The sequence below is a fragment of the Leucoraja erinacea genome, chromosome 17, assembly GCF_028641065.1.
Source record: "Leucoraja erinacea ecotype New England chromosome 17, Leri_hhj_1, whole genome shotgun sequence".
NCBI classification, from domain to species: Eukaryota; Metazoa; Chordata; class Chondrichthyes; order Rajiformes; family Rajidae; genus Leucoraja; species Leucoraja erinaceus.
The window spans coordinates 16891159-16907679 of NC_073393.1; the positions used below are offsets into that span (position 1 = coordinate 16891159).

At 45.0% G+C, this 16521-nt stretch overlaps 1 protein-coding gene across 1 annotated transcript in view; it reads right to left on the bottom strand.

Moving 5' to 3' along the window:
- Nucleotides 1–4010: 4010 nt before the first annotated feature.
- Nucleotides 4011–16521, bottom strand: part of e2f4 (E2F transcription factor 4) — a 32337-nt gene continuing 19826 nt past the window's right edge. Inside the window, exons 4-10 of the mRNA XM_055648692.1 lie at nucleotides 16336–16379; nucleotides 15937–16001; nucleotides 15525–15807; nucleotides 13879–14082; nucleotides 12717–12764; nucleotides 9402–9446; nucleotides 4011–8914 (exon numbers count right to left, since the gene is read on the bottom strand). Coding sequence (XP_055504667.1) covers nucleotides 8799–8914; nucleotides 9402–9446; nucleotides 12717–12764; nucleotides 13879–14082; nucleotides 15525–15807; nucleotides 15937–16001; nucleotides 16336–16379 — 805 coding nt within the window. The 3' untranslated portion in view covers nucleotides 4011–8798. The remainder of the gene's footprint in view (nucleotides 8915–9401; nucleotides 9447–12716; nucleotides 12765–13878; nucleotides 14083–15524; nucleotides 15808–15936; nucleotides 16002–16335; nucleotides 16380–16521) is intronic.

Sequence of the window (16521 nt, forward strand, 5' to 3'; positions counted from 1 at the left end):
AGATAAAGTCCAATCGTCCAATGAGGTAGATGGCAGGTCAGGTTACATCTGGGAAATGCATGCATCTCCCCCACACAGACCTGGGAAATACATGCATCACAACCAACATTGAATTGCTCCCGAGTCCATTGGAGAAGCCCCCTGTCATTGTGTTGACAGGTCACAATGTCACTGCTTCATTGGGGAACTCACTTCTACTACAAATGTTACAGTATACAGCAGGTTTGAGAACCTATCCTCTTTGAACCACTAGACTTCCTTCCTCTTATTGTGGGGTGTTAATGTTAAGATTAGGAAATGGAATCTGTAATATGTACTAACACATGCTCGTACATTTGCCTGCTTGGATTGGGTTCCAGTTTGTAACTCTCTTCCCCTCAATCCAATTTTCTTTGTAGAAGTCATTCGATTCTTGCCTCCAATGAAGAGGCCACCTGTAAATAATTTCCCAATGTCCGTTGTAGTTTAAACGTTATGGTTTAGCCGTGGTGGTGGAATTTATTTTTAGATATTTCTGTGGGAGGTGAGCTCTCCCACCAACAGTATCCTGTTAGGTATCACGTAGGTTTGTGGCTGAACTTTCAAAGTTCAATTCTAGCATTTTCAAATCTGCTCAGACTTCTGTGCAATGATGTTTCCGCTCTCCCAAATCAGCACAAAACGACACTGTGGAACTAAGTCACAATGATGTGTAATCAGTCTAAAAATGCAACTATAAATGAAAGTTAATACTCAAATATTATTTCTTAGGGAAATTCTCCTCAGTATTAAATGCCTACGATTCAGCCACAAGGAAGTTGGAGTAATCGGCTGGAATCAATTCCTTTCTGGCACTTTAATAAATTCTTCTTTAAATAAATCATTTTCCCCGGTCTCTATCAGCTTTCAAGAGAACAAACTTATCTACGTTTCCCAGTTCTCAACATTATAGCATAGTTTGCATTTTAAACGTTCTTTATAAAGTCAACCGTTTACTATAAGTAGAAAATACTGGAGATGTTTAGTAAGCTGGATAGCATCTGTAAAGGAAAGCTCAAGGTCAACATTTCTGATTGGAGGCCATGCATTAACTGCTCCTGTGTGAAACTCGTGACAACATATTTTCAGATTTTCTTGTAACAGACTATTTGGCCCATCAAGGAAAAGTTCTTGAGGGTAAGGATCAGCTCCGCTAGGCGGAGGAGGATATTAGTAAACAGGGATTGGTTCGTTCTGCGGTGGTGAAAGAAACAGGACCATCCTGGTGGGGCGTGGAGGTGTAGAGTGACTGGACATCCATGTTGAAGAGGAGGGAGTGGTAAAACCGGGCTGTGCGGGGCTGGGGAACGATGAGGTTGGAGGCTTGGGAGGGCAGTGGAGCGGGAAGCGATGAAGCCTGTGTGCGGGGCTGGGGAACGATGAGGTTGGAGGCTTGGGAGGGCAGGGAGCGGGAAGCGATGAAGCCTGTGATGGTGCTTGAGATAATGGTCTGTCGGGTCATGGTCCAAGAATAAGTAGTCTGAGAATTGGCGTCTAGCCTCAGACCGGTAGAGGTCAGCGCGCCAGACTACCACGGCACCTCCCTTGTCAGCGGGTTTGATCACCCAGTCGAGGTTGTTGCAGAGTGAGTGGAGGGCTGTACGTTCAGGAGGGGAGAGGTTAGAGTGAGTAAGGGGAACGGAAAGATTGAGGCGGTTGATGGCCCCCCGGCACTTTAAAATGAAAAGGTCTAAAGAAGGTAGATGGCCATGAGGGGGAGTTCAAGAGGAGGGGGTCCTTTGGAGACGGGGTCATCACTAGGGCGCAATGACTCCTTCCCATGGAGAAAAGCTCGGATGCAGAGGCGACGGAAGAAGAGCTCCACATCGTGGCAGACACGGAACTCATTGAGGTGGGGACGGAGGGGAACAAAGGTGAAGCTTCTGCTGAGGCCAGACCATTCAATATCGGAAAGGGAGAGGTCAGGGGGGGACGGTGGGTTTCATATTTGTTTCAGAATTCTTCAATCTATAATAACTGAAAATTTCATTCAGTTCTCTTAACTTTTAAGAAAGTTATGGGCTTTTGACTGTCCTCGATCACAGGCTTTGTGTTGCCAATGGAAATGCAAAAGAGAACAAGATGCTAACTTCCGATTATGAAAATGACCATAACTATTTTAATACTGAAGATATGAAAGTGAATTAGGTATCAAATTAAAGTTCTTTTTATGCTTTATCTGATGGGATAAATTACAGGCTTGATTTTTAAAATCTCAGAATTTTGTAACATTCCTACTGTGTAACATCTAAACAAAACTGATTAAAGTGTGCTATATTAATAGGACGAACATCCAATAGAAAATCTGCCGGTCTGGCTCTAAAGTCCTGTGAGTGCTGTAGAGGGTACACGTGGACACAACCTCCCCGGTGACTGCAGGATGCCGATTGAATTCGGGAGTCACAGGCTGAACACTACCACCACCCTGTGGCCAGGCTATGAATTGCAGTCACTTCAATTGTTGCAGTCTGAAGTGTTTCTAATTTGTGTTCAGTTCAACTAAAACACGGTGCTAATAATTCCCAATAATTATATCCTTGCAATCAATCATTCAGCATCCCAACCAGTTTCTGATGAATAACCATGTGCTTACTTATGGCTTGTACACGCTAGAATTTAGAAGATTGGGGGGGGGGAAATCTTATAGAAACTTACAAAATTCTTAAGGGGTTGATGCAGGAAGATTATTCCCGATGTTGGGGAAGTCCAGAACTAGGGGTCACAGTTTAAGGATAAGAGGGAAGTCTTTTAGGACCGAGATAAGAAAATAATTTTTTACACAGTGGTGAATCTGTGGAATTCTCTGCCACAGAAGGTAGTTGAGGCCAGTTCATTGACTATATTTAAGAGGGAGTTAGATGTGGCCCTTGTGGCTAAAGGGATCAGGGGGTATGGAGAGAAGGCAAGGATGGGATACTGAGTTGGATGATCAGACATGATCATATCGAATGGCGGTGCAGGCTCGAAGGGCCGAATGGCCTACACCTGCACCTATTTTCTATGTTTCTGTTAAGAAACGAGGAACTGCAAATGCTAGTTTACAAAAAGACACAAAGTGTTGGAGTATCAGGCAGCTGGAGGTCAAAGACCAGGTAGCCTCTGTGGGACAGGGGAGTGGATTTGTCAGTTGGTTACCTGAAATTGGAAAATTCAACGTTGAAGCAAGCAACCGAAGCGTTCTGTTCTTCCAATTTGCGTGCGGCCTCACTGACAATGGAGGTGGCCCAGGATAGCAAGTTCAGTACGGGAATGGGAGTTAAAATGGTTGGCAACCGGGAGATCCAGTAAGCCTTGGCAGACCAAGCGCAAGTGTTCCACGAAATGGTCGCCTCGTCTATGCTTGGTCTTGCCTTGTTTACTTCAGCCTGCTTTACTCCTTTGATTGAAGGTTAATGTCTGTGTTGATATCATTCCTCTCTCCTCTTCACCCTCCTCCCACCTCTGGAACAGCATTACCCTGTTCCTCCACATCTGGACCAACCTGACCCAACTTCTTATACTCAAATGTTGTTTCTTGGGGAAATTCTCCTCAGTATTAAATGCCCATCTTTCAGCCTTAAGGAAGATGAGATAATCTGATGGAATCGATTATTTTCCAACACTTTAACAAATGATTCATTTAAGAATTCATTTTCATTTGTCTCTATCAACTTTCAAGGAAACAAACTTATCTACATCTACCAGTTGCACCACCATGGTCAGAAATGGTCTGGCAGCCAAATGCTCAATCCCTATTCCTTGAACCAGCCACAGATAGCATAAGTAGAAGCTGTTTCTATTTACACAATAAACAGGTCATTTTGGCCTTCAATGCCTGCTCTCCCATTCAATAAGATCACAGCTGATCTGTTAACATTTGATGACTTCCCCACAGTAATCCCATAAACCACTAACTAAACATTTATTACATTTTTTGCTGTGGCTGGAATTTGATCCCAAAACTTATTTTGTTTCTTTTTCAAACACCAAATCTATACAGCATAAGCACAGAATCTGGAAAAAAAGTTTTATTAAAGTACTGTACAATTCCCAAATTCACTGCAGTTAAAATACCAGATAGAACAAGAGCGGTGATGGGAGACACACTGGCGAGGGTACATGTGCATTTGCTGTCTGGTATAAAACAATTAAACAAAGTACAATGTTCAACCAATTTTAAAAAAGCTCATAAAAACAAATGAGTTAAAACAAAATTACAATTCAAATAAGCTGAGGAACACAATGTTTGCAAAAACGTAACAATAAAATTGCAAATTTTCAATCATGAAGTCACTTTCCCCAACTAATTTAGACACTATTAAAACACAAGAAGAAAAATAATATAGAAATTCTTCCTTTGCAAAGCCAGCCTACAATGGAATGACCATCTGTTGTCATATGATACAATATAAACATCTGATTTCTCTAAAGTGCTATGTTGAGATGAATTTCAGTTTACAAAAGGCATTGTGTAAATTGTCCAAAACTGGCATATTGTGATTTTCAAATATTTCCCCCCACACAAAAAAGTACAAAAATAGGTTTTATTTTGAGAACAAAAACAAATGTTATCTTACATCCCGTCATAGCATTCAGCTCTGTCCACCGAACTCCAACCGGTGCAAAGCATTAAAACAATCTGTCTGCATTCAGCAAAGAGGGGGAGAGTCTGTATGAAGTTGCAGTCTGGCAGTAGATTAAAGTGTATGATGTGGGCAGCGGGCAACACTGGGAATGATTTTGGGGGGGGGGGGGGGGGGGGGGGGGGTGAAGGCGAAATAACAAAACAGTCCTCTTATTGCCATTTAGCCAATAAGTGAGAGACACTTTCCTACTTCAGTTTCAGAAGAAATATCATTCGATACCGTGCATTCAGTCGAATATTTTCATACAGGTAAACATATACGCAAGGTTTACTGGGACATTTTTCATTGCAATAGAGGCAGGTCTGTGACAATGCATGCAAACATACAGCAATAAAGTAATAATATTCAAACACAAGGAGTCCAATACAGGTCCCTGAATTGTGGACCAAACTGAGTACATGTCACTACAAATGAGGCATCTTTACTTTGCGATTTCTCTGACAAGTGCAATCCAGCTGTTTATTGAATAATCTTCCTTGAAACTTTGTAACCTCTCAACAAGATGTCAGACTATAGGCAAATGATGAGTTTATTTTTAAAACTTGTATTAATATAATTGAAACAGTTAGCCTGTTTGGTTTCTTTCCACAAAGGAAGATGAATGGGGGAAAATGAGGTGTTGATACATAACTATTCTGAAACAAGAGTACCAATTATGTAGGTGTGGACATAAGACATTTTTAAAATAAGAGTTTACTCAAAGAATTCGAGCATCTCTGGCAGGCAGACATCAAAGGCGTTGCTGAAAGCCTCAGGGCATGTTAATTGTATTGATTCGAGTCAGAACCCGGCAGTCCGACCTCTGTAACAGTTATCTTGCAAGACTTTTTAAAAATACAAGTCTTTTTTTAAAAGAACATTTGAATAAAATCCAAGTAGGAAGAACTAGAATCTAAAAACAGTAATAGGCATTTATTCACTGCAAGGTACTTGCACATTCTTACTCCAACTACCCCTGGAATGTAGTATAGAGTTCTGGCCTCTCTTCCTCAGGAGGATGTGCTTGCAAAGGGGGCAGTGCAACAAAGACTCTGATTCCTAGGAAGAGGGCAACACTGCAGAGGAGATATTAGGCAGAGTTCAGATGAATCAAAAGTGGTCTCATTGAGACGTACAACATTATATAGTCAGGCACGGTAGATGCTGGTTTCCGTGTTCTGAGGAGCCAGGCATAAAAGAAGAGGCTGGACTTTCAGGTTAGATGCAGGTGCTGAATGTTTGGAATAAAGGCCACATTTAGAAATAAATAGGCCATTACCCAAGAGGGAAGAGAGCAGAAAGATTTGGAAAGTTAAAGGAACAAATCAGAGTGACACAAAATGCTAGAGTAACTCAGCGGGACAGGCAGCATCTCTTGAAAGAAGGAATGCGTGACGTTTCGGGTTGAGACCCTTCTTCAGACTCGACCTGAGACGTCACCCATTCCTTCTCTCCAGAGATGCTGCCTGTCCCACTGAGACTCCAACATTTTGTGTCTATCTTCAGTTTAAACCAGCATCTGCAGTTCCTTCCTACATAAATCAGAGTGACAAACTGAGGGAGAATGGAATTATTGATTAATTTGCACTACAGTAAGGAATTGCTGAACCGGAGCAGGAGGCAATTAGCAATACAAGGTTGAAACAGTAAAGGTGAAGAGAAGAATGAGGCAGTGATCATGGGTGGTGTTGCTAAAATGGAGAGTACTGACTGGGAAGGTACAAGAGAGATATATGATAGAATCACATGGATAAAGTACAGGAACAGGCCCTTTAATCCACTGAGTCCATGCTATCCATTCAACCACCCACGTGCTAATCTTTTCAATTAATTAAATCCTATTAATACAAATGTTTTTCTCTCCACCTTCCCACAGTCCCCAGATTCTACGTGCTCGGAGCAATTTGCTGCAGCCAATTAACCCACCAACGCAACTTTAATACATAGGAAAGAAACAGAGTATGGGCTCCACCTTTCCTTGGTCATCTGGTGCCTGCCCTGCTTTGTTCTGACCTTTTCCTACCTCCAGTTCCCTCCCCTTTCCTTTCAGTCTAAAGAAGGGTTCCAACCCGAAACATCATCCATCCTTTTCCTCCAGAGATGCTGCATGAGTCGCTGAGTGACTCCAGCACTATGTCTACCTTCATGCCCAAACTAATCCCTGGTCTCGGTAGTTTGCTTCCCTTGAAGCAGAGGCACAGAAGTGCAATGTTTGAGGCCAGGCCAATGGCACCATAGCTTAATCCACTCCTGAGCTAAACCCCATTTTGGGATGTGGAAAAACAGGTATAAACATATAAAGAATGAACACGATCGTACTCACACCACTAGGGTCTGCAATCAAAATTGGGCAGGGCAGTGAGATGCAGCCAATTTATGTGAATGACTCAATGCAAGATTAGGGATGCAAACACCCCCCCCCCCCCCCAAAGTAACTGCAATCTTTCCTTTCTCTATGGAGTTGCTTCCATAAGTGTCATACCATTGGGCTGCTCACCCACCCACCCACCACTGCACTCACCCTCTCAGTCCACCTCCACTTTTATAAAAAGCAACACTCCTGATCTGTGCATACAAATCTCCAAGGATTATCACCATCTGAAGTCTCCACGAGACCAATCCATCAATGGATTAAAGTTAAAAGATATATTTTATCTTTTCAAAACAAAAGATTTAAGCTTGGACATTGGCAACTGCAAAATTGGCCCTTTATGTGTAATGTAGGATATTTCTCTGAGAGGTGCCATTTTAGCCTTGGTGACAATTCACAGTAATGACACTCCTTCTCTCACCCAACTGATCCCTACAATTTGGAAATGGACGTCGGCAAGAAAGACCATCAGTTTATAGGGTTTAGCCCCTTTGGGCTACTTTGTGCAGGATATGCAAATAATGGTAGTGCCTCATTCAGATGAGACATCCATCAAGTCAAAATACTTGGAGTGAATATTTTAAAAAAAAATTGCCATTGGCACAGTTCCATTTTGGAAAGCTCGTTGGGGGAAGAATTGTTCTTTTGTGCGAAGGGGTGGACTTCCAAGAACCCCCTCCAACAAGCATCGAAAAGAACGAGTGCCTTAATGCAACAATCAACCCCAAAGTATTAAGCACATTGCATCCGAGAGACCAGTGCAAGATCCTCTGGGCCAGCTGGGACACAACGTCCACATCTTTGAATCAAGTTGTTTCTGTAAGTGTCGTAAAGTTGGGCTGTCTACTCACCCACCCTCCCAACATTGCACGCAGTCTCTCAGTCCACCATCCGAGGACAGCAAAGGTAGAACGAATAGTCACAACTTTTCAAATTGCTCCCCCCCCCATTTAGAGGTCCATTACAGTTTTGTATAACCCACTCAAGCAAGACCAGCATGATTATATTTTCTTGACTGGTGTGTTTGACGAATTGAAGCCCCCACCCCCACCTGTCCCAGACCACATTGGGCACTGTCAACACTGGGCAAGACAAAGAAACAGCAGAAAATGTTGAGACTTTGGGACGCTGTCATCTTTCAAGCAGAGCTGCCCCTGTTTCACAACAAATGTGGAAATCTGTAGGATTAAGACCCTCATAACATCGAAGACTGACTGTTTTATAAATACCTCCCACTGTCTTGAAAATTGACTGTTCCCCTTGGAGATGTCACATGATGAATGGCTAATAGAAGGAGACGGATTAAAACTGACAGTGGCACCATCCATAGAGTAGAGGAGGGAGAACTTAAGTCTTGAACACATTCCTCCATTGGCGACCTCCATCACTTGGCACCACGTTGGTGTCTTGCACAACCCCATGCATCCACTTCCTGAAGCAGCACCAGAGCTGCAGATACGACTGGCCCTGGACTAAAGGAGGGTCCCAGCATCCTCTTCATAGGCGAGCAAAAAACAAAAACAAAAAACAAACAAAAAAACAAAATCGAAACCGCCAAACATTCTGGCAACATTCATCGACAACTTGCCCTTTTCATTATCTCTTCACTGCATTCTGGTGCAATCACATCAAGCGTTCACTCACTCTTGGAGATCCATTTCAAACTGGAGATCCATGTGGAACTGCAAAAAATGCTATTTCCTTTTTCTTAAAAAAAATCTTTTTTCCTTTTTTTTGTTTTGTTAAAAAGATGTTTTAAAAAAGTTTTTTTATACAGCTGCCGGGCGACCAAGTCCAGAAGATGGTCAAAGGTTAAGAATGGGCACGTCAAAGAGGTCGCAGACGCCTTCACTGTCATCGAGGTTGAAGTAATAGTCGTGGTCTCCCGGAGGTGGTGACAGCCTCAACAGAGGAGCAAAAACTGCAAAGGAAACAACACAAGATGGGTTAATTAATGATCGCTGGGAATGGCAGTGAAGATTAGCCCCAAGGGCAGCTGACACTTGTACAAAATCAACGAAAGACAGGTCCGTTCTCCGGCTCCCCACATGAGTCCAGTCAAAGTGGTCACAATACTTTTAATCTCCAACCCCAATAAATCATTCCTCTCTTCAACCCACCCCCCCCCCCACCCAACTCATCTACCCATCCCTTCCAACCCCTCCCCTCAAATACAGCCACCTACAACCCTCCTCCCATCCACCCCAACCCCTTCGAACTCCCAAATGCAAACACCCTCCAACCCCAAAATCATCCCCCCAACCACCCCACTTGCCTGCTTCCCCCAACCAGCCCCCCTCTAACCACCACTCATGCAGCCCGCCTATCTGCCTCACCCCACTCCACTGCCACGCAACCCCCTCCGTCCCCATCCACCTCCCTCCAAGTCCCAGTCACTCCATTCCCACCTTCTGAAGACATCAGCTCATCTATGAGGTCAGAATGCATACATTCTGCAAAATAAAAGCATGGGTTTCAACAGACAGCAAGATGGAAAGCTGCACATTACACAGAAAACAGAAGCATGAGGCCATTTGGCACTTCAAGGCTGCTCCACCATTCAATGTGATCACAACCAATCCTTCACTTTAGTAGCCTGCTCCCGTCTCCCTCCATTGCTCCACACTAAAAATATCACCAGCTCCCAATTGAATATAATTAATTGACTTGACCTGTCATCTCAGGATTAGAATTCCACAGATTCTCCAACCCCTGGATGAAGATATTTCTAATCTTGGTTCTAAATGATGTATCTAGTATCGAGAAGACATGATGTTGGTTCTGGATTCACTATTAAGAACATTCTCCCTGTACCTAGTCTGGTCCTGGTAGAATTTTATTGGCTTCTCTCTCTTTTGTGCCAGTGAATAAAGGCCCAACACTGATCAACTCTTTCCTCATACATTGAGCAAAGTCTTCATCGTATAAACCACTCTTCAGACAAGGAGATTAAACTGCACACACAATTTCTGATGGTCTCTCCACGACCTTCAATACCCTGCAAAGGCATTTCTGTACTCAAACCCACTGCAATAAAAGCAATTTGCTGTCCTTACTGCCCCTGAATGCTGCTTTCAGCAACTGACATGCAAACACACTCAGATCTTGTTGCCTTTTCTCAATCTGTCACTGTTCAGATTTACGGTGGACAAAGAACTGTAGATGCTAGTTTACAAAAAAAGAAAGTTCTAGAGTAACGCAACAGGCCAGGCATCATCTCTAGAGTACACGGACAGATGACGTTTCAGGTCTCGACCCTTCTTCAGACTGATCCACATGCTACCTCACCCACTCCAGCACTCTGTGCCTTTGACTTCAAATAACAATATTTGTTTTTTCTAATGTGGGAGGTCCCTGCTGATAAGGTGGGGTGAGGGCACGAACCATTCATTCCCTGTGTTGTCCTGCACACCTGCCTATGGCCACACCATGCCATGAAAACTCCCATAATTACCCAGAGGAAAACAAACCCATTAAATGTCACGGCAACCTTGCACTTGAAATAATTGTGTACCACTCCCAGCATTAGAAACATAGAAATTAGGTGCAGGAGTAGGCCATTCGGCCCTTCGAGCCTGCACCACCATTCCATATGATCATGGCTGATCATCCAACTCAGTATCCCGTACCTGCCTTCTCTCCATACCCTCTGATCCCCTTAGCCACAAGGGCCACATCTAACTCCCTCTTAAATATAGCCAATGAACTGGCCTCGACTACCCTCTGTGGCAGAGAGTTCCAGAGATTCACCACTCTCTGTGTGAAAAAAGTTATTCTCATCTCTGTTTTAAAGGATTTCCCCCTTATCCTTAAGCTGTGACCCCTTGTCCTGGACTTCCCCAAGATCGGGAGCAATCTTCCTGCATCTAGCCTGTCCAACCCCTTAAGAATTTTGTAAGTTTCTATAAGATCCCCTCTCAATCTCCTAAATTCTAGAGAGTATAAACCAAATCTACCCAGTCTTTCTTCATGACAGTCCTGACATCCCAGGAATCAGTTTGGTGAACACTCCCTCTATGGCAATAATGTCCTTCCTCAGATTTGGAGACCATGGAATGGATTGGCCCACTCGATGACATCATGTGCCGAACACTAATGGAAGCAGAGCCCTAATTCATGAGGCCAGTGGCACAAACCACTAAGACTGCAGGGGTAAGATGCAAACATCCATAACCAACAAAGCAGACACCAAATAGGCCACTCATACCAACTGCAATAAAATTATGGCTTATCTCAGCAACATTTTCAACCATTAACAATGGTTCCCTTAAAATCTAAAATAAAGTGTTTTATCACTGTTGGCAGATCATTTTCCGTCCTGGGATAAATAAAGTTCTATTGTACCATAAAACACCTTTAGTTCTCTTTGTTAATGAATTCCAATGCTTTGCCATCTCTGGGTGAAGACATTTCTTCTCCATACAAACTATCAAACTCTGATTTTGTGACCTTAATCCCTGGTTTGAGACTCTTCAGACAGGTAAAATAAACTCCTCACATCCATGTTGTAATAAGATAGTCTAAGAATGTCCAGTGATGATATTTACCAATATTATCTCCGAATGAATAAAATAAATCTTTGTTCATTAGGAGAACATTCACTGGTTAAGTTGTCCAAGCTGCTGCTGCTGTACAGAAGTAGCTGAACAGCAGAGGGCAACAATGCACCAGAATGACCCTAAGCGAAAAGATGTTTACAAAAAAACTGCAGATGCTGGAAAAATCGGAGGCGGACAAAAATGTTGGAAGAAATTCAGCGGGTGAGTTTCTCCAGCATTTTGTCTACATAAGCTACAAGTGGTTGTTTTGTGGCCGTCTATGCTGATACTTTGTTCCGTTCATGTCTATAGGATCATGGAACTTAACAGCCAGGATTCAACTGACAGACAGCAGCCCAAGAGATGTCAGAAGTGGGAATTACCCTGGTTTTGGTTACAGACACAACTGTTAATCCCTGCCACCCTAGTGTAAGATCGACTGAATATCACCAAAAGCTGTGCGAGTTCAGGATCACTGCTAGCAGAGATTCTCTCGAGACAAGGACACACACTTTCAGGGAGCTTTCTGCGAGGGATAGACAATAGACAATAGGTGCAGGAGTAGGCCATTCGGCCCTTCGAGCCAGCACCGTCATTCATTGCGTTCATGGCTGATCATCCACAATCAGTACCCCATTCCTGCCTTCTCCCCATATCCCCTGACTCCGCTATCTTTAAGAGCCCTATCTAGCACTCTCTTAAAAGTATCCCTCTGAGGCAGAGAATTCCACAGACTCACAACTCACTGTGTGAAAAAGTGTTTCCTCATCTCCGTTCTAAATGGCTTACCCCTTATACTTAAACTGTGGCCCCTGATTCCGGACTCCCCCAACATCAGGAACATATTTCCTGCCTCTAACATGGCCAAACCCTTAATAATCTTATACATTTCAATAAGATGCCCTCTCATCCTTCTAAATTCCAGAGTGTACAAGCCCAGCCGCTTCATTTTCTCAGCATATGACAGTACCGCCATCCCGGGAATTAACCTTGTGAACCTACGCTCAATAGCAAGAATGTCCTTCCTCAAATTTGGAGATCAAAACTGCACACGATACTCCAGGTTGTCTCACTAGGGCCCTGTACAACAATCTAGGTTATTCTATGCTAAACCAGTGTAAACCCAGAGAGAGACACACAACAAACACACCACTGGCAGAGCAAGTAGGTCCCAGTCACACCTACCTTTAGTGGGGTCAAACATCTCTGTTAATTCTTTTGGAAACTCCAATTCTGTGGGAAAAAAACACAACAATGTCACCCCAAAAAAGAAGAGCTGAGGGTGCAGGTGGGACGACAGAGACAAACCAAAGATCCACACATAAAGAACAGGCAGAGCCCATGACAGCAAGTGTAAGCTCAGCAGCTAGCGGAGATGGACCACCAATCAACGCAATAACTCTTGTGATCAGTGCGAGATGCCCAGGTCAAGGATCCGTGAACTGGCTAGTAGCAAAATCCATTCCTTAAACTAGATAGCAGGAGAAACAGGAGGGTCTTTGGATGGTCAAACCTTTCATGTTTAGGAAGCCTGAAGTGAAGATGGAATTATACCTTGGCTCTCATGGATCGGGAGTGTGGTCATGAATCAGAGCCTCGGGATTGTGGCCAATGAATTACAGGCTGATGCCTCAAGGCCGGTCGTTCACATGTGAAGGGAGATCCTGGCTTCCCTTTTGATGCAATGACACCTGCTGCATTTGCTGCAGGATCTACATTCAAATCAGTAAATGGTCAAACAGCAACTTTTTGTGGGCTGTCCTTGCAGAGCAGTGTGCTGGGTGTAACAGCTGCCATATCCATACATAGCCCACCACAGTTGCCTCAGTACCAGTGTTTCCATGGGACAGGCTTGGGCGAGATCTAGGCAGTAACAATGGTGGTTAACTGATAGCTTAGTCTAAGAAACCCAAGGAGGAGGAGAGATTGAGTGGCCTTCAGCCCACCCGGCCGCACCAACCATTCACACAAATCTTACCCTAGCCCATTTTATTTTCATTATTCCCAACAGTTTCCCAGGATTCCCATGTACACACGAGGGACAATTTAAGAAAGCCAATTGACCTACTAACTGGCACTCGCGATGTAGAGGGAAACCCATGCAGTCACAACAAGAACATGCAAACTCCACACAGATAGCACCCAAGATCAGGATTGGAATTGGTGGTGCAGTGAAACAGAGGTTCCACTGTCTGCACTACCGGGACACCCATGGGAAGGAGCGTGGTTTGTCTATAACTTTTATTAACTTGGCTTTGTTTGTTCAGCAAGGCAATGAGTTCAAGGCTGAACCAAGCATACGTAACTTCAACTCCAGACGCGAGCTGCCCACAGCAAAACGACTCACCCACTGAAGTTTCAGATTTGATTGGAACGAAGGAGGTAGTGGGATTGGACAAGGACGTGCTGCTGTCCAACGAGGCGGAAGATTCCAGAGGCTGCGTATCCATCGTGGTCGCTTGACAGGCAGACGTTGGAAGTAGATTGAGGGGCTCGAGGCTTAAGACACCGCTGGTACTGTTTTGGGGCTCTTGAGCTGACACACTGGGCACTGCAAGGGAGGACACAGAAGATATCAGCGGTCTCAGCATAACAAAGGAGTTAAAGTCCAAATAAAAAACAGGCAGCAGCAGTCCAGGGAACTCTTGCATTGTGAGTAAGAGTCACTGCCTGAAGTCACTGCCAGTCAGTTACCCAATTGTAAGGTCGAAGGACAATCCCACCCTCAATCCTTACATACCACTGACGACCAGCCTCCCTGTTCAAGTTAAATTGTCATGGCTTACCAAAACACCTACTTGTAACGTAACTGCAAACAGTCAAACTGTCATGGAGGAGAGAAGTGGGAGAAAGTAAAAGAGACTCTACTCTGGTGACGTAGTGGGAGGTGCAGAGCTCAGATGTTGAGCAGGGCTCCTCCGTCAAGGAAGAAGAATAAGTAGCTGCTTCAATTGCAACACCAGACAGCATTAGGAATAATAGGAGGGTGGTGTACCTCGAGGACAAGGCACCATACAAGCAGCCCCGAGTGATACATGTAGATGACAAGGGTGTGTGTGAGCTGCACCGTGTGATCTTCTCTGAACGGGGGGGGGGAGAGAGACAAAGTAATATTCAGTGGAGCATGAAGTCATGACAAAGAAAAGATCATCGAAAATCGCAGACAAAGCCGAGTTTTTAGAGATACAACGTGGAAACAGCACCTTTGGCCCAGCGAGTCACATGCCATTCACACCAGTTCTGTGTTATTCAACTTTCTCATCCATTCCTGACACATTAGGGGCAATTTTACAGAAGCCCATTAACCTACAAACCCGCACGTCTTCGGGACTTGGGAAGAAACTGGGGCACCTGGATTAAACTCACACAGTTACAGGGAGAACATGCAAACTCCACAGACAGCACCCGTGGTCAGGATCAACGTGGGTCTCTGGCACCGTGAAGCATCAGCTCTACCAGCTAATGGCTGACAACATGGGATGGCAACCAGCTTCCTTTCCCCATGTGCACTTATGTTCAGATGTTCCTTTCCATTTGGTTAAATGGAAGGGGAGAGAAGAGAAAATGCCAGAGAGATGGAGGTGGCTCAAGCAGACATAGGCAGCAGGAGACTGCTGGCGACTGCATGGAAAGTGAAGCATTTTTTTAAAGTGCAATGGTACATCACAGCTGATGTGCTCCACATAACCCCTACAGCCAGTGGGTTTACCCGATCAGATACTGATTCACTAGATGAAAAAAAAAAATTCCAACAGCTCAACGCACAAGAGAGGTCTCCTGGACGCTAAATTAGCAACTGATCGCCAGAAGCCGCCACGTTGGGTCACCCTACAAAAGTAGAGGGTTATTCAGTGGGAATGCACTTATGTGAGACAAACCAACCACCAGATTTGGACCCCCGACCATGACCTTACAGACATGCAAACAGCAGAGCAACCTCCTACCCAGCCTCCGTCTGATGGCCTCTAAAGGTTAAAGGTGAAGGGGGCTTACCTGTGGGCGTTACCGATGTGGGCGGATGGGGAGGCACCCGAGGGGCTGTGGACGGAGAGACGGGCCGGGCTGGAGACCTGGTAACGGCCTCCTGGCTGCTGGCGAGGACAGGCTTCTGTGGGGTGGTGTGCACTGTGGGAGAGCACTGAATGAGGTCTTCAGGTGGAGGCACAGGAACTACCACCGGGCAGGAGGAGGACGTATCCTTGTTTACCAGCAGTACGTTGATGGGACCCGTCATACTCTTCAGGTGTATCTGGTACTTCTTCACCCCGTTGGGGACCTGCAAAACAAGCAGAGGCTCAGAAACCAGGCAGGGTAGGGCAGCAGAGAGATAGCAACCTTTTTTCGGGGTGGGGATGGAGAAAGAGGGGATATAAAGAGGGAGGGTGCAATATCCTGAAGTACTCACCCCCTCAGGGATGGGGACTTCCAGCTGTGTGCCCGAGGGTGCCTGGATTGCTAGCAGCGTATCACCTGCACATAAAGGCAGAGAAGACAGACATCAATAAAAACCCCCACCCAATGTCTCAGCACCACACAAAACAGGCCTTTGGGATCACCAGCAGCAGACCTTGGGTCTTGGTGAACGCATAGTGCCAACAAAAGGCACGGATCCCATCAGCATCTCCTCCTACAGTCCCACAAGGGGGACAATGTTGGAGAGGTGTCAGTAGCATGGGTTCACACTGGGGAACAGGGCAAAAAGGGCAGCCCAACTGCACCAATCCTTTCACCCATCACTGCCTCCCAGGACAATGTGGCTGGGTCCTGGGCCCATGCCTGCTGGACACGACTGAGAATTGCTTACCTTTGAAACATCGGCACATATCTTCATGCGTCACATACGCCAACGTGGAGCAAGGCAGTTAAGGACACACAAGGCCAATAGTGACGCCACCTCCGGGCAGGTGAACCATCTGCTGCTGCAGCCTCAATGGCCAAGTGTCAACCCCACATTTCCAGGCCAACTATCAGGACACATGTGGGGTGCAGT